The following is a 25098-nucleotide window of genomic DNA, read 5'->3' as shown; positions in this document are numbered from 1 at the left end:
AGCCATGTCGATATCAGCACAGGTGGATGTATTTCAGTGTGGACAATGTACAGTGACATCTGTGGATAAGTAACACCTTAACACCATGTTAACTGAAGGAAAAGGTACATTTAAACATATATTATATGGTTTGATAATTGTGTTTTCAAATTGAAGTTATTTAAAAAATAAACTCATTAAATATTCTTTAAAAAACAAACAAACAGAATCAAGTTTTAAGAGAAAGGAATCTTTTATTTTCTATACATGTGCCTCATGTCAGAGCTGCTCAGGGAATATTTACACCATTGGAGGTTTTTCCCTTAATTCCTGAACTTCCTTATGCAAGGCTGTTAAATGCAAAGAGGAATAATCCATAAGTGAAATAGGATAAATAAGTATTAAACCAACATGGCTTAGTTTCTTCTGTCACTTTCACCTTTGCGCTCTTCCCGGTTGCATTCAGAAACAAGGATGTGGGGATTCAAACTCTCCACCAGATCCAGAGAAGCTTCACAGTTCAACCTAATAATTTTTTCCAGTTACACAAATGGTTCAAGATATCACTTCTTCTCTATGACGTGTGGCTCCAACAGTTTCTTCATGTGCAGCTCCTCCACCAGCTTATCCACACAGACCTTAAACAGAGGTTCAGGTTCCTGAAGGACAAGAATATAAAGACAACTAAACATGTTGGTCTCATGTGTAGGCCTTTCTTTTAATTTATTACTGCAACATAGATGAATAACTTAAAAATGTCAAAAATGCTTCAAATGTAGCTTAAGAGAGATTTATCAAAAGATGTATCTCATGACCTTTAAATGTTACAGCTCATTTTAATATAAAACAAAGAATAACATTGTCAGCTTTCATCTCACATGGTCCTGGAAGCACCACTGTGGTTTTAATAGGAAAAACTAAGGGTTCAAATCCACCAGTAAAGAGGCCTGTGGATAAATAGGAAACAGTCTTCCTCCTGCAGGGTTTCCCTTTTCTCACAACCTTTTTCTGTAAATGTGATGTCACATACTGACACATAACTCACTCTAGACACACCAACTTAAAACTTAAATGACTCATTACTTTGTGCTCCAGCTGCCGCTGTTTCTCCACAGCCTCCTCCAGACTTAGACCAACCCACTCTACCACTTCTTCTGGGATCTCAAACTGCTGCTCACAGAGAAAAAAGTGGGAGTATTATTTATTTATTTTTTCCCTTGATGACTTTACTCACCGGGTCCTTGGTTGACTCAGACATATTAGACATACCTTGTATTTCTCGTAAACCTTTTCTCGTTTAATGGGGTCATTAGGGTAAAGCTCTGTGTTTTTGCGTGCTAAACGAAGCAGCATTGCCCTCTTCAGGTCCATCCCCAGTTTGGAGTTGAGGTCCTCCTTTGGTGTCTACAACCAGTCATTAGTTAGAGACACATGGAAAACACAATAAGAAAAAGTTCATGTTGAACCGGAGTAGTTTTCTCTTACTTTGAGGATATAATAGTCGAAGCCGTAAGCAGCATCGATGAGGTCCAGAGTGCGAGCTGTGACTGGGATGGTGAACTTGTGGTCAAGGATCTCGCTGTAAAGTTCTCTCTTGAACACTTGCGGTTTCCAAGTTTTCCTCAGACGAGTGGACATCTAAACAAAGACAGTTTAGACAACTTTTAAACTATTTCAAAACACACACACGAAAAAATACATTTGAGTAAGTAAAACGAGCACTTTTTTAATTTTCTCAGGTTAAATAATAAATATATCACATAATATCACATGAGGTGGTTCACCACAAGTATTCTCATTGGCAATAGTCAAATATATCACTGAAAATAATCAGCTGCTTCTCCAATGAGTCTGTCATTATCAAATGACCTGTAGCTCCACTCTATTAAACTACTACTGCAAGACAGCAGCAGTCAGAGTTCATCCCACAGCTTGTGGAGAAAAACAAACTCCTCAGAGACTTGCTCTTAAAGAAGAAATAGTGGTTCTGATCAAGACAAAAGCCTCGTGTGACCTGAAAGAGGAGCTGGCACATAAATCTGTCTCGGTATGATTCAAATAAGGAATTATTATCGTCATTATTATTATCATTATTTGTAAGGAGATGTTTCCTCTTTTGGTTCAGGTGGCGTTCTACTACAGAACTATGGTGAAGAGGCGCCTCACCTATTTTTCACATCATCTCTCACCTGTCAAACAGAGATATATGTGCAGGTGGAGGAGGTGGTTTGTAGGCTCACACGGGCCTGTGAGCGATTTAGTGATTTCCTCTTGAGGCAGAATTTTGAACTTTTTTCAGTTGTTTACACTTTCCCCAACCTTGCTTGGATCTGCTGGTTGTTGTATTTGTGGTGCTCCAAACCCATGTTGCCAACAAGGAAGCTGCAGAGTGTCCTCTATTGGACAAACTACGAAACATCAGCACTCATAATATAGCTGAAAGACATTTCTCCCATCATCTTTACTTTTCTGACTTTCATTTATCAGCTGTTATAAATCCTGATACTGATCATGTAGAATTTTTCTCTCAGATTAATATATATAAACGCTGAACTTTCACAGCCAATAATACAGCAGGTGATGTTCTTCTTTAGCAATACAGCGCTTTGCCATTTTTACTAAGCAGCAGTAAAGCTTTTAATTTTCACCCAATTCATATTTTCAAGATCACTTTACTTTTGTGAATGGTTCTCTGTAAAGACACAATGGCTTGATGCAAATCAAATGGAGCAAACTCAGGAATACAACTTCTAATGCTCTGTTCTTCAGAAGCTGCCCCCTGCTTTCATACAAGCATTTTATATAATATAATATTCTTATAGGGAATTATCAAAAGAGGAAATCAAAAGAACACAACAGCAGCACAAAAAAGACAAAAAAAACCCTATTCTTCTACAGACTAACTTTGTCATTGTTGGCATATCTGTAGCCCGATATCCAGCCCTCTCCTCCCCACAGGCCGTCCTGGGACTCTGGAGGGTAGTAGATTGGGACTGGGACATCCTGCACCCGTTCCTTCAGCCCCGTGTTGGGGTTGGCTCGGTACTGGACTCCTAGAGGCCTCCAGTGGACAGGTGTGGGTTCCTTCTGTTCAAGTGACTTGAGGTAGTGCTTCGGGAGACGAGCATAGATGCCCTGTTTCATTTTAAGGGCCTCCCACACTTTAGGGGAGTACTTCAGAAGAGGCATTTTTGCTTTTGACAGTCAAATCTGCAACACAGAGGAGGGATGAAAGAACAAAACTTAGTGTTGCTTGTATTGACCAATCAAAAAAATACAGCTTTAATACATAAAGAAAATAATCTGGTGCAGAAATAAAAGAGGAAAAACTTTCTGATTTTTCTGTGACAGGTTGCATCCTTAAAATAATGAAGCGAGAACTGCGATGAAGACTCAGAAAGTATTTTTTTTTTTCAGTTAATGCAAAATGCCAGAAATGCCTTGTGTAATTACACGCTGAACATTTTTCTGAATAGTTTATTTCTTTTGATAAATAACTACTGGGATACAGAAACAGAATAAGTTTGATGATGTTAGCTGATCGTTAACCAATGCAGGCCAACAACACAGTTACACACCGGCTTATTTAATGAAACAAGCCCTCCATAAGTGTCTGTACCAGCACCATTAAAAGGTCTCACCGCGTAATTAGAAAAAGCAACGCCGTCAAACAACAATGGAGATTTTAATCCACGTTTTCTCAACACCAAGCCAGCAAGGGCATCGTGAATCCTCCGCTACTGGCCGCAACTTCCGCGAAGAGCAAACAGCGTCACATGTGATTGGCCGAGAGAAGACGTCACTCTGTCGCTTTTTCCGGGCAAACCGGATGTGCACCCGCGGGCAGAAAATAAAAATGTACTTTAGACCAGAACAAACGAAAGACGCGTTCTTGTAAAATACTCATCATATATATAAACGTGTTATGTTTGTGTTTCTTTCATCTTTTTGCATCAAAAGCTTCCTTTAAGAATCTAAGCGCTGTGTTTTGTTCATTATTCGGTAGAAGTGTTCTTAAAATCCTTCACTACTTATAAGCAGCATTACACTTAATAAATGTACAAGAAATCTGTTTTTTAAACCCTAACGTCAAGGTGTTTTTGTCTTTTAGCCAGTTAATCAGACTTCATTGCACACTTAGCGTGCAGATAAATAGAATGAATTACTGGAGGGAGAAGCTTAAAGAAGAAAAGAAATCCTTAAAGAGAACCTAAATCAGTAGTAGAAGAGATTCAACAAGAGACGATAATCTCTCCATAGCAGGGATTGTAGTTCATTGAACTCTGCAGGGAGTTTACTTAAAAAGAAATAAAAATATATAAACAATCTTTTTTTTTTCACATATATGTGTTTTAACAGTTATATTTATATGCAGATGTGTCTATCTGTCACAAGACGGAGTGGAGACGGTGTACAGGTAGGACTTTGTTTGTGAAACCCTTCTGTTTAAAGTGCTCATGGTTTGGAGGACCATTACCATCTCCTGCATTGAATATTTCATTTATTATTTTGATATTGATATATAAGAGTCCGTAAACATGAACTTTTATTTTGGAGAGCAATGACGAAGGTTGACAGGAAGTGGCACAATGCGTTTTTAAGCGTTTATACAACACAAATCATTAATCGCTCAATTACTCATCATTTCAAAACTGTTCTTCGCCGTTACGCCCGAAAGGTGGAATTGAACCACTCTGCCGCTAAGCAGCTACAGGTTTGAAGCCTGCACCCCGGACCACCGAGGCTCATCCGGGCACTTACTGACATCCTCTTTACGCGTATAAATACCCCATACCTTTAATATTCATCTGACTCACGGTGCTACATACAGTGACTGTTTTAAGCGTGCTTTAATCAAAGATAGGTCACAAAAACGACCGTCTACTGTAAGACAGATAATCTAATCTTTCTTGTGCGAATAAATCACTGAAGAAAAGACATGTAATCAAGTCTGCGCTGTTATGCAAAGCAGACGTGCTTTGATTGGCTGTCTGAAAATATAAAGGAGGAGACACACGGATTTCTCAAAGGTAAGCTGCATCATCACCGCTACAACAGAATCCAAACAGCCGACAGCTGATTATGGCTGTATTGCCTTTAGGTGTGTTGTGCTGAATAGAAATATCATTATATAGCATTCAAATTATAAATAAAAGACTAAAAATGAGAAATGCATAAAGCCTATTGATCAGATGATGTAAAGCGGTTTTAACAGTTGTAAACGGTTTCTAGAGGCATCTCAGGCACATCTCACACATAGCTGAACTCACCTCCTGCTCTTCTCTTCTTGCTTCATGGGACTTTGACTTAAACACAAGATATTTTTCAAGATCACAAAGATGTTTAGCAGGGATAAGAAGGACTCACATGGTTTACACTTACAGGAAATTTACCCATAAATGTTTGTTATTGTATTTTAGATTAACTCCAACTTTTCCACACAGTATCAAACTCGTGTAATGTTGCAAATATAGCATTTCACGATGAGTTATAGCTGTAGCCAAATTTTAATCGTAGAATGATATTTGGAGTGAACAATCTGGAGCAGTGAATCATTTTTATTACTTATTACTCCTGTTTAAAAAAAAAAAAACAGGACATATTAGAATGAAGATTTGTTTTATTGTACAACTTGGAAACACTAACAGAGTTTTCAGGCACAAGTATGGCGACATAGGGGATTACAAAAAAAATCTAAACCATTTTACTACACACTGCATAAAATTTCTCGGAGTAGCACCACAAAACTCGAGACTGATATTGAGCTTATTCGGGTCGTTTTATTTCCTCACATTTCACCATCTTCCCCTCTCCGTCATGAAATGAATGTGATGATTAATTTCTTTCCTCCGTGGTTATTCTTTGGTTATTGTCAGAGAAAAGTGTTCTCAATGATCAAAGTCTGAGGCTCTTCCTTTGTTTCTCCACTCGGTGGCGCCAGGAGGCTCTGGATCGCCTCCTCTGGAGGAGAACAGCACATACTCCTGGCACAGGCCTTTCCGCAGGAAAGACTGCACGCCAGGGGAGGTGGTGGTGAGGGGTCCTCTCTGTGGATAACAGGAGAAGCTCCGTCCTCGCTGCCTAACGAGGTGGAATCAAACTCTGGTTGAACAGTGCAGCAGCTCACACCTGCACTTCGCAGCACTTTAGTGACTCCAGACATCATTTCAGCACACCTGCATACATGTGAAATGAACCTGCATCAATAAAATGTCGCATTTTGAATTTAGACAGATCATATTTATGATAGCCACTCAGCAGTGACAGTTAAAGTGAGACTGGTGGTCACATTTTGACCACCATGTTATTATTCTTTGACTCTATTAGAGTAACCTTGCATTATGCAAAGTTAGAAAAGGATCCTTATTTAACATAGAATGGAAATAGAATGCTAGAATAAAAACGTTTAGTTAGATATGGGCACAACAGCTCCTCTTTAAGTACATTCCCAACTAAATACTCAGTGCTGACTGTCAGAACACCACCAAAGAACAGAAACCTATTCGTCTCACCTGTGTGCTGGAAATCCCGTGTAGCAGTGCACATGAACAGAGGCCACAACGAGGGATTCAGTTAACTGCCAGACGTGGAGGTCGTGTACAGCCTGCACTCCAGGCAAGCATGCAATCCTCCGCCCAAGATCAGTAACACAAATATGTGGTGGTGTGGCCTGTTGTAGCAGCAGCCCATACCTGTACAACTACAGAGGGAAGCAAGAGTGAAAACAGAGGCCCGTACTACGAAACACACTTTGGAAGTGCCAGAAAGTGATTGGCAGCATTTGAAGTGTTGTCAGAGAATATGGAAAAGGGAAATAGCTGCAAACCTATAATATTATTATATATATCATATATAACCTTATTGTAAATCCTGTGGACTGCCCTCTATCAAAATACATATACATACATGTATATATATCCATACATATACATGGATATGGCACATAAAGAAAATGGATACAAATGTCAATAATAGACATTCAGTCAGACTTTTGCACAGAGAACCAGGATGGTCTAAAGTTTGTTTTTGTTTATTTGTGTTTGTTTTTTCACAAAAAAAGCACCTAAAGTTGAGTTTTTTCTGATGAAAAGCAGTAAAGAAAAATCAGTAAAAATCAAAATCAATAAAGACTCTTAGATACAAATGTAGTTTTTTTCCCCTGTTGGCTGCAACCAATTTTATTGTTCTATAAACATGAATATCTGACTCTGAAACAGAGCAACTATTTGCGTCTGCTGACCTTATATCGATTTTTTAAGCCTACATTTGAATTATGTTTTTATATCTATTCCTGACTTGCTTGCAGACATTTAAACCACCAATTTAATGTGAAAAACTGTATTTTACACATTAATTTATTCAAATACTTGATTTTAATCCACCAGAATCTCTTGTCCATAACTGCATTATTTCCTTCCTGACTTCAAATTGGCTAAAACTTACTAATGCACTAAGTCTATACCTGTCTTACTGACCAAAGTGCTTAAAGCACAAGCATATTCTAACTGTACTTTTAATAATAAACTACTGAACACTGTTTTTCCTCTCACACACTCTCATAGTGTGGATTTACAGTTGTGTTTTCAGTCCGTATTACGTGTTTAACCTCTTCATAGTTTTCCTGCAATATAATTTTATTTGTAAAATCAGTTGCTCTGCTGCCAGTTAACTAAGTAGATTATAGAAAGATACTCTGCTTGAACTTTAAGTGTGTAGTTTAGCATGACATAAACACACAGAGCGTGACCTGCGGTGCAGAGGTGGCAATCAGCGTAATGACAGCCAGCAGAGAGAGGCCAGGATCCAGGTAAACCAGGAAGCAGCAGGCACCAGAGCTGTCGATGACCTCCGGGAGGATCAGTAGCATCACCAGACTGTTGATCAGGCCCAGAAGAGACGTAAAAACTCCCTGAGTGACAAAGATCAATGACAGGAGTCTGATGGGCCAGCGGTTGGTTGGAACTGGATTCTCAGTGTGAGGTAATGACTTGCAGACGTCAGAGGTTTTAGATGCATTTTGACTCTCTGAAATAAGAGAAAAGAGCAAAACACATGCTTTGAAACTGTTGTTTGGGCTAATACACAGGAACCTGAACAGAAAAAAAGTGGACAGTCTACAGAGCTGAAGTGTTACCATGATGTCCCGTGCAGGTGTTGTGTTCAGGATTCTCTATGAAATCACTCTGACCCTTACAAGCCTTCGAATCTTCAGCACTGCTCGCTACTTTAAATTCAGGCGGGTGAACTTCTGGCTGTTGTTGCTGACTTTGGGCGTCAGTGTCAGGGATGCTGGAGGTTACCGGATTGCAGAGGACGAGCGCCTTGCTGTGGAGCATATCGTGCATAGCAGACTCAACTTTTGATACACTCATGTCTTCGAATTCCTCTTGGCCCATGGATTGCTCCTCAGCCAGGACTGTGGGAGTGGAACACAGGAATGAAAAGCAAACATGGACACCATTTGATCTTCCTTACAGCTGAATATACACTGCATAGCTACATTAGAGTACATAGCTAATAATCCATTCCCAACGTCTACATGCACTTGGCCTAATCTAGCCATTAAAAAAAGCTTTCTACTCTTCTATAAATTGATAATTATTTTTGAAAATCAACTATTGTGGCAGCCTTACCAAGATTTTACAAATGTAACTAATTCTAGCAACCAAGGGTGCACCAATATATCTCTTTATCTGCTGAAGTAAAGTGAAATGTGTTGTAATCTACTGTGTCATTTGTAAGCAGCCACATTTAGTGTGAATGGGAACTTAGCCATGTCCAACCCCTTATTTCTTCTTCATTTTAAGCCAATACATGCTGGCTGTAGCTTTATGTTTATTATACCGTCTAGTCATTTCATTCCTCTTGTGTGATTCTTATTCTAGAAGTCTACTGAAGTAAGAAAAAACAAGACTGACTAAAAAAACAGATCTCAGGTCTGCGGTTTGAAGCTGTAAATCTGCAAGATGCTTACCAATGCTTACCATCCCTGATGGTACAATGAGCCGAAGAGTTGTGTGCAGGTAAATAAAATAGCCCTTTACCTTCTTTCATTATTTTTTTGTGTGTTACCTTTTTGGTTAACTAGTAGGTGAGATCCAGTCTCTTCCTCGCCCACCCCGGTCTTCTTATGTCGCAGAAGATCACAGCTCAGCCCGAACACAAGCATCTTATAGAGCGTGCTGACTACTCCAACCACCACAAGCAGCTGGGGTTGATGCACTGGGTGTGGCTTCAGGAAAAAGTGGATAATTTCCATGGAGTATGAAATACATAAGGAGACCAGTAGGAGGGTAGAAATGAAAACCCTCACAACCTGAACCCTGCTGTTGTGGTAAGACAGACCGCAGTTTAGAGCTGCAGGGGAAATCTTTGGGGAGAAGGGCTGATGAGGGTTGACCACTGATGGTGTCTCATGGTTAGGCTGAGCAGTGACTGTCTGGCTACCAGCTGGAGGTTCAATGGAGGAAGCATGTGGAGAAGTAGAGGGCTCCAAAGAGGAGAGCGATGTTTTAATTGTGCTTGCAGTCTGAGGAAGAGGAAGAGCCAGGTGCATGAGGATGAAGAGCGTGTGGAAACCATCCACCAGGGTGATGAGGGACTTACACAGCTGACTGATGGCGATCTCGCACATCAGCAGCAGAATGGTCACTCCCAGCATGGACCAGTGTAACACCCGCATTCCTGCAATTAAGAGTACAGAAACATTCAAAACACTCAGAATCTGAGACCCCACTGTTTGCACTGAGGTCTAACATGAAGGGCGACAGTCACATAACACATGAACAGGTGACTATAACCACATGTTCTGGCATAATAATAAATAATAAGTGATGACCATTTATAGCTCAATCTAAGTGGAGATGTTTTTTGAAAAAACAGCATGTTAGCACTAACACCTGATACCAGCTACCAAGCACCGGTGGTGGGAGTGTAAGGATTTGGATTTGTTTTGCAGCCACAGGGCCTGTGCACCTTGCAGCCATGCAACATGAACTCTTCTGTATGCAAAAATATCTTACAGTCAAATCTGAGGCCATCTGTCCGACAGCTAAAGCTCGGCTGAAATGGGATCATGCAACGGGACAGTGATCCCAAGCTAAGCAGGAAATCTACAACAGAATGCCAAAAGAGCCAAGGTGTTGTAATGACCAGGTCAAAGTCAGAACCTCATCTGACTGAAAGGCTGTGGTAAGACTTTCAAGGGAGCCCACAAATCTCAGCGAACTGAAGCAAATAATGTGAGAGGATAAAGTCACAGGGATGAGATGTATGTACTTTCTCACAGGCCTGGTTGAGAGTCTTTTGAAAAACTTCTTTCTTAACAACATGTATGCAAACCATTTATGCATCCAATGGTTGAATGTGTTGTTATTTTAAAGTCAAGAAAAAAAGGAGTGAGAGAGTGAAATTCATAAAAAAAAATAATAACTTCAATAACGCACAAACTATTGAAATCCATCCATTCACTGATTTTCTCAGCTGCTGATCCAGTTCAGGGCCATGGGAGAGCTGGAGCATATTTTTCAGCTATCATAGAGCAACAGGCAGGTTACACCCTGGAGAGTTCATCATCCGCCGCAGGAGCTACAAACGGGTCAAATGTTTCACAAAAATGAACATTTCAGAGTTAAGAGCTGAAGACTATCCCTGAAGTCAGATTAAGTTTTGTCCTTGCCTGAAGAAACAAACTCAAAGAGCACTTTGTGTTGCGATGTTGCAAAAGCATCTGTTACACTCAAGGTCAGGATGTCAGCTGCATGAGCCCATACAATTCACACAATTCACCACATGCCTCTGTGCCGTCTGGTGCACTCATGACTTCTCAGCATACGTGCACTGATGATTGAATAAGTAGAACTCTTATACATGAAATGAAGCATTGCACCTTTTGAGGGCTTTTTGTTTGGTACTTTAAAAGTCATTTAAAGCCTTTTATTACTCTTGCGATTAAAATCTTGAGCTAAAGACGACTTTTTTTTATAATTGCAGCAGTCTTGGTTTCAGAGAAACAACTTTTCAAACAAGAACACGTTTCAATCATGAAACCTACGACCAACTTTCCACAGCATGTCATATATTCTTAAGTTCATTTACCCCAGAAAAGTGGATGTCCCTCAGCCGGCACTAAAAGGTAAGTTGGACTCCTGGATGTGATCTGTGCAGCTGAAGCTGAAAAGTGTCATTCATGGTGCTCACCATCTCTCACTCTCTCTGTCCCACCACACTCCTCCTCTGCTGTAATCACAGTCATGTGAGCAGGGGAGGGTGTGGGTGGGATCATCCCTCGTTGGTGGGAGAAAATACGTTGAAAATACGTTCACACGGCCCACCCACTCTTCAGATACCCTCCAAGCAGATCAAGTGAAGCTTATTTGCACTAATTAAACCCCGATTGTGTTGTCAGGATTATATAATGCCATCATGAGGTGAGACCTTCTCAGCTCTGCCTTAAACTATTTAGGATACTGGCATCCAGTCAATATTATAGCTCCATTACCAATGGACTTGCTGCCTTCAGCTGGCCTGTCTAATTATAGTGGGAATCAGGGTATAACACTCTATTATAATTTGGAATAAACTAAATACTAAACACTCTCTAAGCCCCCTACTGGTAATAAAATATTCATTCAGATATTCATTCAAGTATTTGTAGTATATGTACTGATTATTTCATCGTCTATTTCTTGAAATATTTATCAAGGGAGGCAGAAATATCATATTTACTGGGATTCGCATATTCTTATATTTATTCTATATATTCATACATACGATCTACAGCACATTTGTGGGGAGAAACGGGAGTACTTTAGTGTATTTGCAGTAATTTAAGTTTAATCAAGAATCGTTTTAAAATCTTTCCTTTTTTTCTTTTTTTTAAATTCCTTAGCCCCTGTGAGCTCGGTGGATGTGCTGCACCCTCTCTGTCCCCCTCTCATGATCCCACTATGATGCTGCAGTCCCATCGGCCCCTGCTCCTTAGTGTCAGCGTGAGGGGGGTTGTTTCAGTCCACTGGACTGTGGATCAACAGGCCAGATAGGGGCTGACACCACAGATAAATCCCTACTGTTTCACCAGCATGCCAGCACATTCCTGAGGCACAGCTAAACCCAAGGAAAGACCCAGCGAGGAAGCATTTGATCACTTGTCGCTGTCCCGAAACAGAAAGAGGGAGCCATAAAGTTTGAAATATTGCCTGTTATACCAATTTCCCCCACCTCTGTTTTTTTTTTTATTCTGGGACTGTGAATCAGTGAATCAAAGCTTAAAATCTTTACACTGACCCTGCAGCCCCTCTAGAGGTTTTATCTCTTCCAGCAATCTAAAAATAAAACTCTGACACATATTTGTATATAACTGCTTAAACATCAAAGAGTCATCAAGCAACCCCAAAGGACATGCCGTTCTTTAAAACACCTGTGCCTGTCTGTGTCTAAATGATTAATTATTCATTTCTGGTTGAGTTCATGTTAGTGGTGGGGAAACATGGTTAGGGTGTATTTTTTCTTCTTCACAGAGGGTTGGCATCCTACTTAAGAAAGGATAAGGCACCCTTGTTAACTATCTCACATTAACAGTTAATCGAGATCACATTAGTCATTTTAAATATGCTCAGTAGCATTTCTGCACTCTGTGACTTTCTTTTGGCCCTCCTTCTCGGGCCTGTTGCCTGAGAAAATCCAAGGCTGTCCCATAAGTCTTTTGACTTTTGGAGAAAGTTGTACATAACTAATGTGATGGCTAAAAAGACAAAAAAAAAAAGCCACCTTTAGCCTATGTGCAGCAATTACATGCTCACTAAATAAAATAGTCTGGATGGCAACTGAAATACTTCAGTTGGGAATGTTAAAGGAAATGTTTTAGCATTAGATCCAGTTCAGCTAGTTTTGGTTTAGCTTTACCTCAAAGATCACAACAAACTCCATAGATGCCAGCTAAAACAATAGGCTTGTTCAAACATACAGATTCAAGAATTAATACATTTCAGTGATGAACTTGGTATAATTATCAGATCAAACTGCATCTTATTTATTGATGACAAATAAATATTTAGGTATCATTGTATTGCCTTCATAGCCAGTACAATATGTTGTTTTTAGAGGTGTTTAGGTGATATCTGAGAGTTCATTGGATATAATACAAATACTGTGCTAGTATAAACATATATCCATGAAAACTACATCCAGCTTTTTCTGAGGTGGTCTTGACCAAAGAAATTCCTCTCATCTGCCAACTTAGACTAAATAAACAAATCAAATCCTGGAGAAAACCAAAACGGAGATGCACTCTTGAAATCACACTTCATTTTAATATTTATTAAGAGAACACTGAAAGAAAGGGGAAGCTCACTGATCTGGCCCACTTAATATTAAAGTGAGCCATATGAGGCCCTCGATGTAAAAAGAATTTGACAACAAGACTAAGCACAGTAAGAATCCAAATAACACAGATGAGCTCTGTGTAATAGACAAATTTTGATCAAAGAATTACATAAAGAATTTTAACATCACTACCCTACGATATATAGCTGACACTCAGAAAATTATTCATGCTTTTATTTCCTCTTAGTTCGATTTCGGTAAAGGCCTTGTATGTCAAAAAAAAGTCATAGCTTCCAAGTGAGCAGCTGCTGTCTCAAGAATTTAGCTCTCTGTTTAATCCAGCGTCCCTGTGTGCACATGAAAGGCAATTTCCTTTGAATCGTTCTTCACTAGAAGAAAATCTGTGTCCAGTTAATATTTATTAAACCACATACCTGGTCCTGCTCCTTGCTGTGGGCAGTTATCAGCTTTTTCTACTTGAGGAAATTAAACGTCGGTGGAGAGATTCAAGAAAACTTCACACTGATGAACTTTTCAGCCATCTGCCCCGAGGTCCACAATCACATGCCTCGTACCAGCGTGGAGATAAACAAGCCTCAGGTGCTTTTCGAGCCATATGATAAGTCACAAAAGAAGAAAACGCAGGAGGCCAACAGAACATTAGGAATGTTTTATTTCAACGAGAATTTCCCCACGGATGCAACAAAACCAAAACTCTGTGCAGCAACAGTGTCACACAGTTTGTGTCCCGAGATGTAAGAGTCCAGACTGAGAAGAAAATCCTCCAAATCTACACCGAACGTGATCACACTACACTGACTGCAGGGCAGGTTTGGGTGGGTGATTACAGGCACTGATGACAGGAAGGACGTTTTGTGGCATCACAGATAACTGTTGCAATCGGTGAATACAGAAGAAAACTGAAGATTGAATGAATGTAGGCCTGTGGTTCCAAACTTGAGGGCTAATATGTTTCTTTTCTTCTTAAATAATCGAGTAGTTTGGTGTCTGGCCTCTGGAAAATGACACCATTAAAAATGAATTAATAATAACAAACCAGCTGAGTGGTCAGAGCATCGCCCCTTACAGCAGTTGAAGTAAAGGAAAGATCACAGTTCTGTTTACAACTGTAAAAGTTTACAAACATGAAAAACAAAAAAATAGTGATTCAAAATGCAAAGATGAGCCATATCTGGTACTTTCTTCAGCATTTCAGGATTCATAATGTAACTTTGAAAACAAAAAACAAAGAAACTCTGTGACATTTACTTGAAACTTGCACCACTTTGGGGCCACTCTTCTCACTTTTCTCTCATTCTTATATAATTGGGCGGGGTGGATTTGTGTGGTCAAGAATTTGTATAGTAAAACATACAGAGCAGAGCTCCCATCGTTCTCCACACCTTCACCCCAGGACAGCCTACTACACCCTAGAGGGGTGAGGCGGTTCACACTGGGGAATAGTTTCAGGAGAGGGAAGTGTTTCTCCTGGAATCTCTGTGGTGTTCTAATAATAACGCCATGACTTCTTTTTGTTTTATACTTAATTTCAAAGGCATGAAATAGAAATGACCATAGGACAGGAGGGAGAGAGAAACAAGGATCTTAAGGAACAAAAGAAGGTAGCTAAAACATGTTTTTCTCCTTTTTCTGAAGCCAACTTTTAATTTAAAGGCTGTGAAATCCTGGTGCAGAGAAATGGGACACTTGTTTATTTTCCATCAGCCTGCTATGAAATTTGACTGACGATAAATCCAAACGAGTCCCCTGGTGCCAGTTGGTAAATGCTAGGAAACAGCCTCATTATTCACAAAATGAAACATGCAAATATTTAGCAAAGAATAAAAATAAATGAATAAATGTTGAACAGGTGGACAGAGTATAAAGATTTTCAGACTTATTGATGTCTTCATGGAGTTTTTGTAATGCTACTTTTAGCAACTTCCTTATTGACAATCGGTCACCACAGCAGGCAGCACGTTTGATTTGATAGATTTATTTATGTAGGTGCCAGATGCACTTCTTGACATCACCACAGAGGGATTTGTATCTCCTCCCCAGGATCCTTCTCCATTGTGAAGCGAATGAAAAAACCACTGCAGTATTGAGCCACCAGAAATATAACGATAAAGTCAGCTTTCAAAAAACACCTTGATTTCAAATCTTTTCTTACAATTGAGATAATATGTGAAGACCTGAAACTAACAGTATACTCTCATTACATCAGCCAAACAACATGTCCTATAAAGAGTAAAATGCATGGATGTGTCAGTGCGTTTGGTCACACAATATTTTAGTCCTGGTGAAGTTCTTAACATGGGGATCTTTGCTCAATAAGTTGCTATGGTGTACTGTAAATTATTGTCTTATCTGAAAACAAATAAATTAAGCATCCAAAGCAAAAAGCAGAGGACTGTCTTAAGATCTTTCATTTTTGGAGCGTCTTCAGGTTGGGTATCACTGGTCTAAAGTGACTCAAATGTAGAGATGTCTCATGTATAAGTCCGATTTCTGTTAGCTGGAGCAAAAGGTGTGTGTGTGTGTGTGTGTGTGTGTGTGTGTTGGTGGTTGTTAATCAGGACTTGAGAACAGCCTGACAAGCTTGAAAAGTGTGTGCATGCAAATTGAAACTATGTGTAAAAAACAAAAACAAAAACCACATTAATGACACAGCATCCGACGTTCAAGTAACATCGTTATCAGTGACAGGCTTTGGTTTAACGTGCCTGCGAGGAGCCGCTCAGCAGTGCGGAAAACAAGCCAAAAAGAACAAAAGAGCAACAGCACATTTCTTTCCTTTCAGAGGAGCCGTAATCATGTCAGTGCTGCTTGCTGCACTTCTTATCACCATTTTAATTGCCGTTACTGCAACATATTGAGCCTGGTCTGTTATTACATTATTTGTAACCCAAAACTTCATCCAAATCATTCTTGCTGTCATTCATGCATTCGTGTGCAGCTCCAAGTGGAGTATTTTCCATTGAAACATACATTCAGTCATATTATTAGTTATTACATGCATTTATTTGAGGAACAAATTTTGCCATACATAACTTTGTGATTACCAGCACAGTTTAATTAAGTTAACAAATTATTCTTTAAAAAAAAAAAAAAATCTAAAATTAAAGCATTACAAACAGTGGGAGCAAACTATCGTTTGGGTGTAGAAGAGCAGGAAGGTTGAATGCTGCTCCGTCGGCAGGAAAAGAAATCCAACCTGCCGGTATCCGCTTCAGGGAGGAATTATCAAAGTAGAGATACCGTCTAACTGCCCTGCTCTGAAAAACTATGGTCAGGAGTTGGATTTTTACAGACATCAGCACGTGATTCTGCTCAGACTGTGATCTCCTTTGGGCCTGTGGGGAAACAGCCATCACTGCCCCCTTGTGGCCACAGATTCACACAGCAGCGCAGCTTTAAAATATGTTGCCTCTTATGCCCACCGCTTCTTTGTTTTGCTGTTACCGTTTCTAATCATTCAATCTTATTTACCCTTCCTCTCATTTTTATTAGAGCCCCTCCCCCCTCAAAAAACAAAAGAAAAACTAAATATTTCCCCTAGTGTGATATGATATATACATCAAAAACTTTAAAGCAAACCCCTAATCAGAAGAAAGGAAAGGAAAATGGGGGGGTGGGGGTCAAATAAATCAGAGGGCTCATAAAATAAATATAAAGTAATTGATTTCTCAAAGCAGCCAAACAAAAAACCTGGACACCCGCCCCCTTAGGAAAAAAATCAAAACAACACTGAATCTGAAGTGGTGAGACTGAAGGCAACATGATGAGGAGCGAGAACATAGGGGAGAGATGGCTCGAAGTGCCAGTGGAAGACTGAGGGACAGGAGGAAAGGAGCGGGGAGATGACGACTGAGACCAGGCTGTTTTTCCTTACACTTTCACACAACAAAGATCAATCGAATAAAGCAATCACTGAGCTGCAGAGAATCAAAGGAAAAACTGATTTTTGCCCCGTATCGCCCAGAAATAAATCAACCAAAATCAGACGTATACATTTCTGATATTCACTAAAGTTTTCTTTTCTTTTCAGCGGGGAACAAATCACCGACTCGGTGAACTCTAAAAAGCATTTTTATTGTAGCAGAAGCGAGCGGGAGACGGTTGCAGCTCCTCCGCGTCAGATCTGAAAGGTCTGAGCGGTGGTGGGAACGCCGATTCCTGAGGGGCCAAAGTGAGTACAGGAGGAGAAAACAAACAGGAGAGGTCACTTTGGCAGAAGTCCCTTAGAGTTTAAAGGAGGGAGTGGGAGACACGCACACAGAAAATGTTGACACTTAAACAGACACGTTAACAACTTCAGCTTCTGTGGATATAAAAGCCTTAAAGAGCGACCTACTCCAACCTCAAGTGTTTAAGCCAGCAGGTCTGATGGGCAGGGTCTACCACTGTTCTTTTGTCTTCTGTCACTTCACATCATCTGTTATTGTCTTTGTGTATGTATGTTACAAAAAATCCTTTTAATTACTATTTTATTTTTTTTTAATCATTGTGGAGACCTACAGAAGAGCGCAAGGAGCTGTGAGGAAGGTCCGTCTTTGGTTAGTGTTTCATCCTCTCTCTTTTGTCCCCACACTTCTCTTCATGTAAAGATTGCGGCTGACAAAATGTAGTGACAACAGGTTGAACTTTAATTCTCTCCCCCTCATTTCGCATATTCAATGTGCATATGCATGTGTGTTTCAGTGGTTGGGTGTAGTGTGGATGTGGAGGGTCTCCTTATGTCACAACTGAGCTCCACAGGCAAATCTTGTCCTTCAAGTCTTTTCCATTATTTGTTTGTATCTTCCTGTACAGAGCTGTGAGTGTAACACTGGGTCTTCTGTCCTTTATGAGAATGCTGTGTTGGAGGTTATGACAAAAAACTTTGAAGGGCAACCAGTCACGTAGCAAAGCCAGACAACTTATGCTGTTTTCACCTGTCCCGACAGTCCCTGTGGAAGCAGGAGAGAGGAGATAAACGTTTTAGAAACTGAACTTTGATCCGAACCACGTTTAAATATTTCATTAACCACACCATGAAGCTGTATTCATGTACACACCAGAAAATGGTCCATTTCACAATCATTTGCACTACAGAATATACTCTTTGTGGTTCAGTGGAGGAAATGTGAGCAAGATATACTTGTATACAAATCCACTTGGCCTTCACATATCAGCACAATCCAGCACCCCCCACCCACACACACACACTCTTATTACCAGTGAGCTGGCAGGCTAATGTCCGACTACAGAGCTGCCCCTCTGTTACACAAGTGTTTGAAAAGCTGCAGAGCATGTATGAAAACATCTTAACACTTCTCTTTGATACAAGCATTGCAACTAGTATGTATCATTTGTTTCTAGGCTATATGGATGATGACATTTAACACCTATTGTTTGCCCTATATAAGATCTGATTTATGATTGGATGTTATTGGTCATATGAGATTTAAGATTGTGCTGTTTCATTGTCTGATGAAGAGCAGACACTTGTGTTTTGCATCATTAATGTCATTATCTGCACATTTGGTCATTTTATTGCGTTTTAAGTTGTGAGAAATAAACTGTAAACTGAAATATTAAAAGAGCAGAAGCAGAAAACACAAAGTGCCTTTTCTGTCATTTTCATGCTGTTTTTCTACCAGAAGGAGAATGTGCATTGAACGTGCTACATATTAGCACCAGCTTAACACTTTCCAGGAGCATGTTCTGTAGCATTTTCTGCAAAGGGTTCTCACGTTATGGTTGGTCTTCATCAGTTGCATACTTTAGAGAATAAGGCTCGAACATGTACACAAATATTTGTTTTCTAGCCACTAGAGCCGGGTGAAGTCTCATGAAGGGCAGCTTTGAAATCTGGCCAATCAGAAGTGACTGGGCTCTTTAGGTTTAAAGTAACTGAGGCTGACATGAGGGGCTGTTAGAGGGCAGGCAGAGACTCGTGTTTATTTGCTGATTAGCACAAACAGGAATTATGTTTTTTTTTTATAAGTTATAATGCAACAAAGTAGTATTGCTTCAAGCACACTCTGCAGCAGATTAATAGTGTGATAAATGCTCTATACCTCACGGTGCATCTCTCCCAGTCTCCAAACTGGCTTCCAGCAGCAGTTCCTCCAGGTCCTGTCCACAGCTGACACTCACTACACGAGTGACACATAAGAGACTTTAAAACAACCTTTCCACAACAACAACAACAACAAAAAAATCTACTGAATGCGACCTGATTTAAAAAACATGACATCAGTGTTCACACATTCTCACCGTGCTCCATCACACAGCTGCCAGGCTTGGGGCTTTCAGTGTCGAGAAGATGGAGGGAGAACTCAGGTTTCAGGCCATTGGGCAGAGCAGCACCGAGCACCTCCCCTTCTAGAGCCTCAGCAAAACTCTCTCCCTCGTCTGCAGAGCTCTCGTCAGCCGATTCCTCCCTTTCAACCGGTGGATTTATTTGAGTGATGGCTTCAGGCCAAGATGAGGTGGGGTTAGGACTTTGTGTTGCATCTCCTGTTTGAGGATTTGACTCCTGTGCTCCACCCTGAGTGACAGCTGGTGCCTGCAGATCAGTGTGGACAGAGGGGAAAGACTCTGCTTCCTGTTCATGTGCCTCTGGTTGTTGCTTTGGCCTTGGCTCCTCTTGGTTTGGCTGTTCTGTCTCTGCTAAACTGAGTTTTTCATTTTCTGGTAAGCTGACTAATATTTCCTGCTTCTCTTTCTGTAGAAGTGTCTCCTGTGTTTGGTGTGGTAAGCAGGCCTCCTCTGCCGCAGTTACTACATCATTTGGTAGCTGTTGCAGTCCAGATGTTAACAGTTCCTGCTGTGTAGGTAAACTAGTCTGGGGTGGATTCAGTTCCTCTGACTGTTCACGCTCTCGGGGTATCACCTGCCAATCATTTCCTACAGGACCTTTCGCCTCCTCTTCCTTTTTGTTTCCTTCTACACAAAGAGGCTCAGGTTGGGGGTTTTTAGGGCTCTCTGTTACCTGGTCTGGTGAGGAATTTAAAGGCGGGGCTGGTGACTGTAGACTTGGATCTGTGTTTTCAGTTGTAGACTGTGGCTCTAGTTTGCAGGTCTGTGGAGTATTTAGTGCTAAAGGACTCTGCTCTGTCATTTTAGAGTCTGTCAAAAGAGCAGGTGAGTTCTCCTTCATTTCCTCCTGTATCAGTTGGGTTTGTGTAGGTGTCTGAATTGCACACAGGGGTTGTGTCTGCTGTGTTGTGTCTGCAGGAGTCTTTGAGGGCTCTTTAGACTGGTTGGGAACAGCAGGCACACTTAACTGGAGCTGATGCTGTTCAGGGGGGCTCTCCACCCGGGTCACCATGAAAATCTTATGACCCCTCCCAGGGCTTGAGACGGATATGCAACGTCCAGGAGATGGAGGTGTGCCCGGAGGAGCTGCAGATTCTGTGACGGTGACAGAAATTACGCTTGACCCTTTGGACGGTGAGGCTGAGGATGTATGTGAGGCACTGAGTTGAGACTGTGCAACCCCTGGATGGGTATGAGTAGCAGTTTGGTTTGAGAGAGTGGAGGAGTTTGAAGTGGAAGATTTTGTTACCACCTCGCTTTCCTCCTCGTCCTCAGTGTCAGAGTCAGACTCCAGATGAGTCTGGGGAACATCTGAGTCAGAGCTCGCTCCTGACTGCCTGCTTGTCTGCGTTTCATTTCCTGCCGTTTCATCGTCTTTATCCTCTACGTCACCTCTCTCCTCTGATGCTGATTCATGCTCCTCCTCCTCCTCCTCCTCTTCTTGCTCTTGCTCTGTGGCAATTTCAGCCATAGAGGCAGACTGCTTCATCTTCTGCTCATTATCCTCTTTTTCTTTAGCAAGGATGAAATTCCTCTTACAACCATTCTGGATCTCAGCCAGCAGGGCACGCTGTGTCTCAATAAAGCTCTTTACCTAAGAGACAAAAAAATCAAAAAACACATTTCTAATAATGCAAAACAGTCACTGTAACAGGGCCTTACTTCTTTCATTTGTTTTAGCAAGAAGTATGTTCTTTCACAACACAATCCTTTTTTTTTTTTTTTTAAATGATGGCATCGTGCTGGCATAACAGGTGGAGAAGATCATAAGTACCTCTCCCCAGAAAAAAGACGATTGTACTTTTGTTGGGGATTAACTAACAACTGAGATCTGTTGCCTATTGGGTATTTATCAGAGCAGTGCACATATTAATATCATAATATCAGCATGGCTCATCAATTTGTTTTACAGTTTTTGGACAGGAGAAGTATTTGGCACCGTCCAACAAGCCACACTAAGCTGTACCTAAACTATAAATACCTGTATTGGGTTTTGGTCTTCTCACTGGAATTGCTGAAAATGAGTCATTTTATATACACGGAAAACATCACCTCCTCTCCTTATGAAGTTAAGGGGGCTTCCAAATCCAGGGAAAATATTGGCAAAGTACAAAGGCACCTAATTTCAACCCAACAAACACATTTGTACACAGCTGAAATGGGATAATGCTGCAGAAATATTTGGACTATATTCAACCATCTCCTTCCTGTCCTCTCTACCCTTTACCATTTCTTATTCGCATACTCACAGTTTCTTTCTTGGGCTCCCGGTCAAGGTCGAGACGCAGCAGAGAGGTGTTAACCTTCAGGGCAAGAGACAGGGCCATGAGGCCACCTGTTTTAATCTCATTCTCTCGAAGGTCCAGGCGCAGCAGTCTGGGGCTCTCAGCAATGAATTCGGCCACAGCCACAGCTCCTAGAGCACACAACAACAGGAGGCCAGTCAAAAATGCCAAAATCCAACACACACACACACACCAGAAAAAAACTACAGCTGAGGAACAAATACATCATTTCCTACCTTCACAGGACAGCTTGGTGGAAGCAAGGCCCAGCCTGAGCACAGAGCGGTTGGCGATCAGCCCGTCTTTCAGCTTGTGGACTCCTTCGTTACCCACCGAATTATGGCCGAGGTTCAGAGTCTCCAGACTCTGTGTGCATGGCTGAGAGGAACAATATTTAAATTACAAGTGGAAATAATAATGAATAACATAATCACAGTGTTTTGCTGTGTTTTTTTAACAGTACAGGAATAAGTACAGAAGTACAGTACAGAATGTCTATTCTTATTTAATACACTTAATGTACAGAATTCACCTGCTTGCTGCATACATGCTACATACATGCACATTCACATAATGTACATAATATATAATGTTCTTCCTCTCTCCCCCCTTTTGCACAAGTTTAGGAGCGTGTCAGGTTACATTTCACAGTGTGTTATACTTGTATAACTACGCATGTGATGAATAAAGAACCTTGAACTTGAATAAGCTTTGTACATCTAGTGTAATTTTAAAAATGTCAAAAAATAAGCAACGTTGTACTTTATGCAGGATTCAATGCCTACACGATGTGTTTACAGAAAGTCATTCTCTTTAAGTATCATTGAGATTTGTTTTAAAGGTCTCATCCCCAAGTACGCAGTTTTGATATTACTTACTATTTACTCATCCATTAAGAGTATTTATTAAGATCATTCCTGTTAGCTAGTGCTAAAACGTCAAATGCCCATTTAAATGAGTGCTGCTTTTACATTTTTGGGCAACATTATCATTTCATAACATTTTAGCAGCCAAGTAAACTGTGGTCAAATCCAGGGCTGTGAATAATTAGCCAAAACAATCGAAGGTTCTTTATTATCTGTGAGAATTGAAATTTTAGGACATTTTGTTTGAACAAAACAAACAAACAAAAACCAACAGACACATTTATTGGAAAAATCTCAGAAATACTGGTTTAAGTAATCGAAAGGCAAAGACCACCACAGGTTATAAAAATAAGTGAATCCCTCTTATAATTATTAACATGTGTGGTTTAAGCATAGTTATCTGCCACATTAGGTTTGATGAAAAAATTTTAACCCATTTTACATTATTGCATTTCCTTTTCATGTAGCTTAAAGTAAATCCTGTTTTTATCTAAAAAAGTTTGCTTACAATAACAATTTGTTGAAAAGTTGTCTCACAATGCAATCACACTGAACCTAAGAATCAAATAAAACCGATGGCTTTATGTACAAGATACAGGTATGGGTCTATGTAACAAATACAGTAACTGTGATATATACAAATCAGGGCCATTGCACCTCCTGTGGGCCCAAGTTCCAAAATTCCAGGCTTCAGAAAATGTAGCCAGTTGGCCAATGACACCACTGGTGCAAGAAGCTTTAAACAGAGCTGCACACTCTACTGTATGCAATGGAAAACAGCACTTGTCTCCAATAAGATATCCTTATTTTGGACTTATCAAACAGTGTCATGTAATGCAAGTTGCCTTTTTGTCCACATAACAAACACGTCCACTTTAAAGACCATTAACGTTGAACCTCAGTTTGATAAAGCATGAAACCTGGATGTTGTCATTCTGATGCTGCCAGTTACGTGGGTCCAGAAGGAAGCATCTCTATGGCTACGGTAGCTTTTATGTATCACATGATGGGAGCTGGCTATTAAAATGAAATTCAAAAACTACATCATAGGTTAAAAATGACAAACAGTGAAGCGTAACTGCAGCCCTGCCCATAATGAACATAATTACACCAAGTCAACAAAATTAACCAAATCTCATTAATCACCATCAATAAACTGGAAATAATGAGATCAACAAATGTACTGCAGTGGATTCATGCAGTCATTTATGTTATGTTAGTTTCTTCTTTTTTAATATACCCAATGGTTTGCAACAAGACCTCTGACCACTAAATACAAACAGAAAAAAGGCAGTTATCTGTCCTTGACAAGGCTGAAGATGGAATGACTCAGAGTCTGTAGTACTAACACAATAAAAAGATGGAAGGAAAGGACACTGAGAGGAGCAGATAATGACATTCAATCCCTCAATGACAGATGTGCGACTTCAGCAATGGATTATCTGTAACTAACCACTATGAATTTATTCCAGGTTGAACTGGAAATGGCACGACCAGGACATGAGATCACATTATTCACTTAGTGAAATACGTCAAGACAAAATGTCAGGTGTATTAATGACAAGTTTATGCGGAAATGTCCAGTCAAATCAGACGTCATAGCACCTGTTTGCACAGCACACTAACACACCAGCTACACACCTGTCTAAAGTAATTGAATAGCAGTTTCCAAAAGGATATGCAAGTATGAATGCCCATGAGGAAAATAAACAGAGTTCTAAGTCTTATTTGTCCAGACATTAAGGAGTGTGAAACATAGCCTGTGCAACCTGAGGAGAAACTGGAAACCCCCCAACCTTGCTACGTCTGCTTCAAGCAGGGTCCTGGATGTGACTCACCATTATTCCAGTAAAGATGACATGCTTTATGGGTAAAATGTATTACAATAATTAAATTACAGTCATAAACATTGACTGAGGTAGAATTAAAATGTGCACATGTACAGGAAAGTGAGCCCTAGCTGGGGGTGGAATGCCCTAGCAGGATATTAAGAAACTAAGAAATAATTAGCAGACTTCTATTCGGATCACTTATCTGACAGAGTTAAAAAAACAAAAAAAACAAAAACAAAATTGCCTTCCAGGTGCTTTTTTCTTTTCTTCTTTTTCTAAGTTTACACACATAGGCTGTTAAAACCTTCAATCAATGTGCCTGGCTTCACTGTGACCAAGTGTGTGTATCTGTTTGTGTGTGTATACCAGTGCAGCAGCAAGGTAGCCCATGCCATTATGCGTGAGCTGGTTGTTCCATAGCACCAACGTGACGAGGCCTTTCCTCTGTTCTTTTAGTCCCTCACACACATAGGCCAGACCTGCACAGAAACACACACAGACCGA

The 25098-nt window shown here is 40.4% G+C and overlaps 3 protein-coding genes and 1 non-coding gene across 4 annotated transcripts in view; all 4 read right to left on the bottom strand.

Annotated features, from left to right (window-relative positions):
* Window positions 1–208: 208 nt before the first annotated feature.
* mrpl28 (mitochondrial ribosomal protein L28) lies at window positions 209–3753 on the bottom strand. Its single transcript, XM_040009441.1, has 6 exons — window positions 3621–3753; window positions 2884–3189; window positions 1465–1617; window positions 1249–1383; window positions 1063–1149; window positions 209–638 (listed from the first exon to the last, which is right to left on the bottom strand). Exons 2-6 carry the CDS (start codon window positions 3166–3168, stop codon window positions 543–545), a joined length of 756 nt encoding a protein of 251 aa, XP_039865375.1. The 5' UTR covers window positions 3169–3189; window positions 3621–3753; the 3' UTR covers window positions 209–542.
* Window positions 3754–4647: 894 nt separating this feature from the next.
* On the bottom strand, window positions 4648–4734 carry trnastop-uca. Its single transcript has one exon. It is a non-coding gene; the product is annotated as a tRNA-Sec (tRNA).
* An 847-nt stretch (window positions 4735–5581) lies between these two features.
* LOC120720030 (zinc homeostasis factor 1) lies at window positions 5582–11212 on the bottom strand. Its single transcript, XM_040009628.1, has 6 exons — window positions 11077–11212; window positions 9052–9663; window positions 8114–8395; window positions 7727–8004; window positions 6492–6679; window positions 5582–6155 (listed from the first exon to the last, which is right to left on the bottom strand). The coding sequence occupies exons 2-6, from the start codon at window positions 9659–9661 to the stop codon at window positions 5852–5854; spliced, it is 1662 nt and encodes a 553-aa protein (XP_039865562.1). The 5' UTR covers window positions 9662–9663; window positions 11077–11212; the 3' UTR covers window positions 5582–5851.
* A 2745-nt stretch (window positions 11213–13957) lies between these two features.
* The window catches only part of ppp1r37 (protein phosphatase 1, regulatory subunit 37), a 52952-nt gene continuing 41811 nt past the window's right edge, over window positions 13958–25098 (bottom strand). Inside the window, exons 8-13 of the mRNA XM_040009620.1 lie at window positions 24961–25073; window positions 22133–22274; window positions 21861–22027; window positions 19567–21205; window positions 19368–19445; window positions 13958–18254 (exon numbers count right to left, since the gene is read on the bottom strand). Coding sequence (XP_039865554.1) covers window positions 19369–19445; window positions 19567–21205; window positions 21861–22027; window positions 22133–22274; window positions 24961–25073 — 2138 coding nt within the window. The 3' untranslated portion in view covers window positions 13958–18254; window position 19368. The remainder of the gene's footprint in view (window positions 18255–19367; window positions 19446–19566; window positions 21206–21860; window positions 22028–22132; window positions 22275–24960; window positions 25074–25098) is intronic.

This window comes from Simochromis diagramma, unplaced genomic scaffold, assembly GCF_900408965.1.
Source record: "Simochromis diagramma unplaced genomic scaffold, fSimDia1.1 OVJJ01000344.1, whole genome shotgun sequence".
Classification (NCBI taxonomy): domain Eukaryota; kingdom Metazoa; phylum Chordata; class Actinopteri; order Cichliformes; family Cichlidae; genus Simochromis; species Simochromis diagramma.
This window is presented reverse-complemented; position numbering and strand designations above follow the sequence as displayed.

Bases quoted from the DNA above. Each gene is read 5' to 3' on its own strand.
- mrpl28 (XM_040009441.1), bottom strand. From the start codon at position 3,168: ATGCCTCTTCTGAAGTACTCCCCTAAAGTGTGGGAGGCCCTTAAAATG. The intron at 1,150-1,248 runs GTATGTCTAATA...CTCTGTGAGCAG, and splicing joins AGGTTTACGAGAAATACAAG to CAGTTTGAGATCCCAGAAGA. The intron at 639-1,062 runs GTAATGAGTCAT...CTTGTCCTTCAG, and splicing joins AGCGGCAGCTGGAGCACAAA to GAACCTGAACCTCTGTTTAA.
- LOC120720030 (XM_040009628.1), bottom strand. From the start codon at position 9,661: ATGCGGGTGTTACACTGGTCCATGCTGGGAGTGACCATTCTGCTGCTG. The intron at 6,680-7,726 runs GTCACGCTCTGT...TTCCCTCTGTAG, and splicing joins TTGCCACCTCTGCACCGCAG to TTGTACAGGTATGGGCTGCT. The intron at 6,156-6,491 runs GTGAGACGAATA...ACATGTATGCAG, and splicing joins ACGGGATTTCCAGCACACAG to GTGTGCTGAAATGATGTCTG.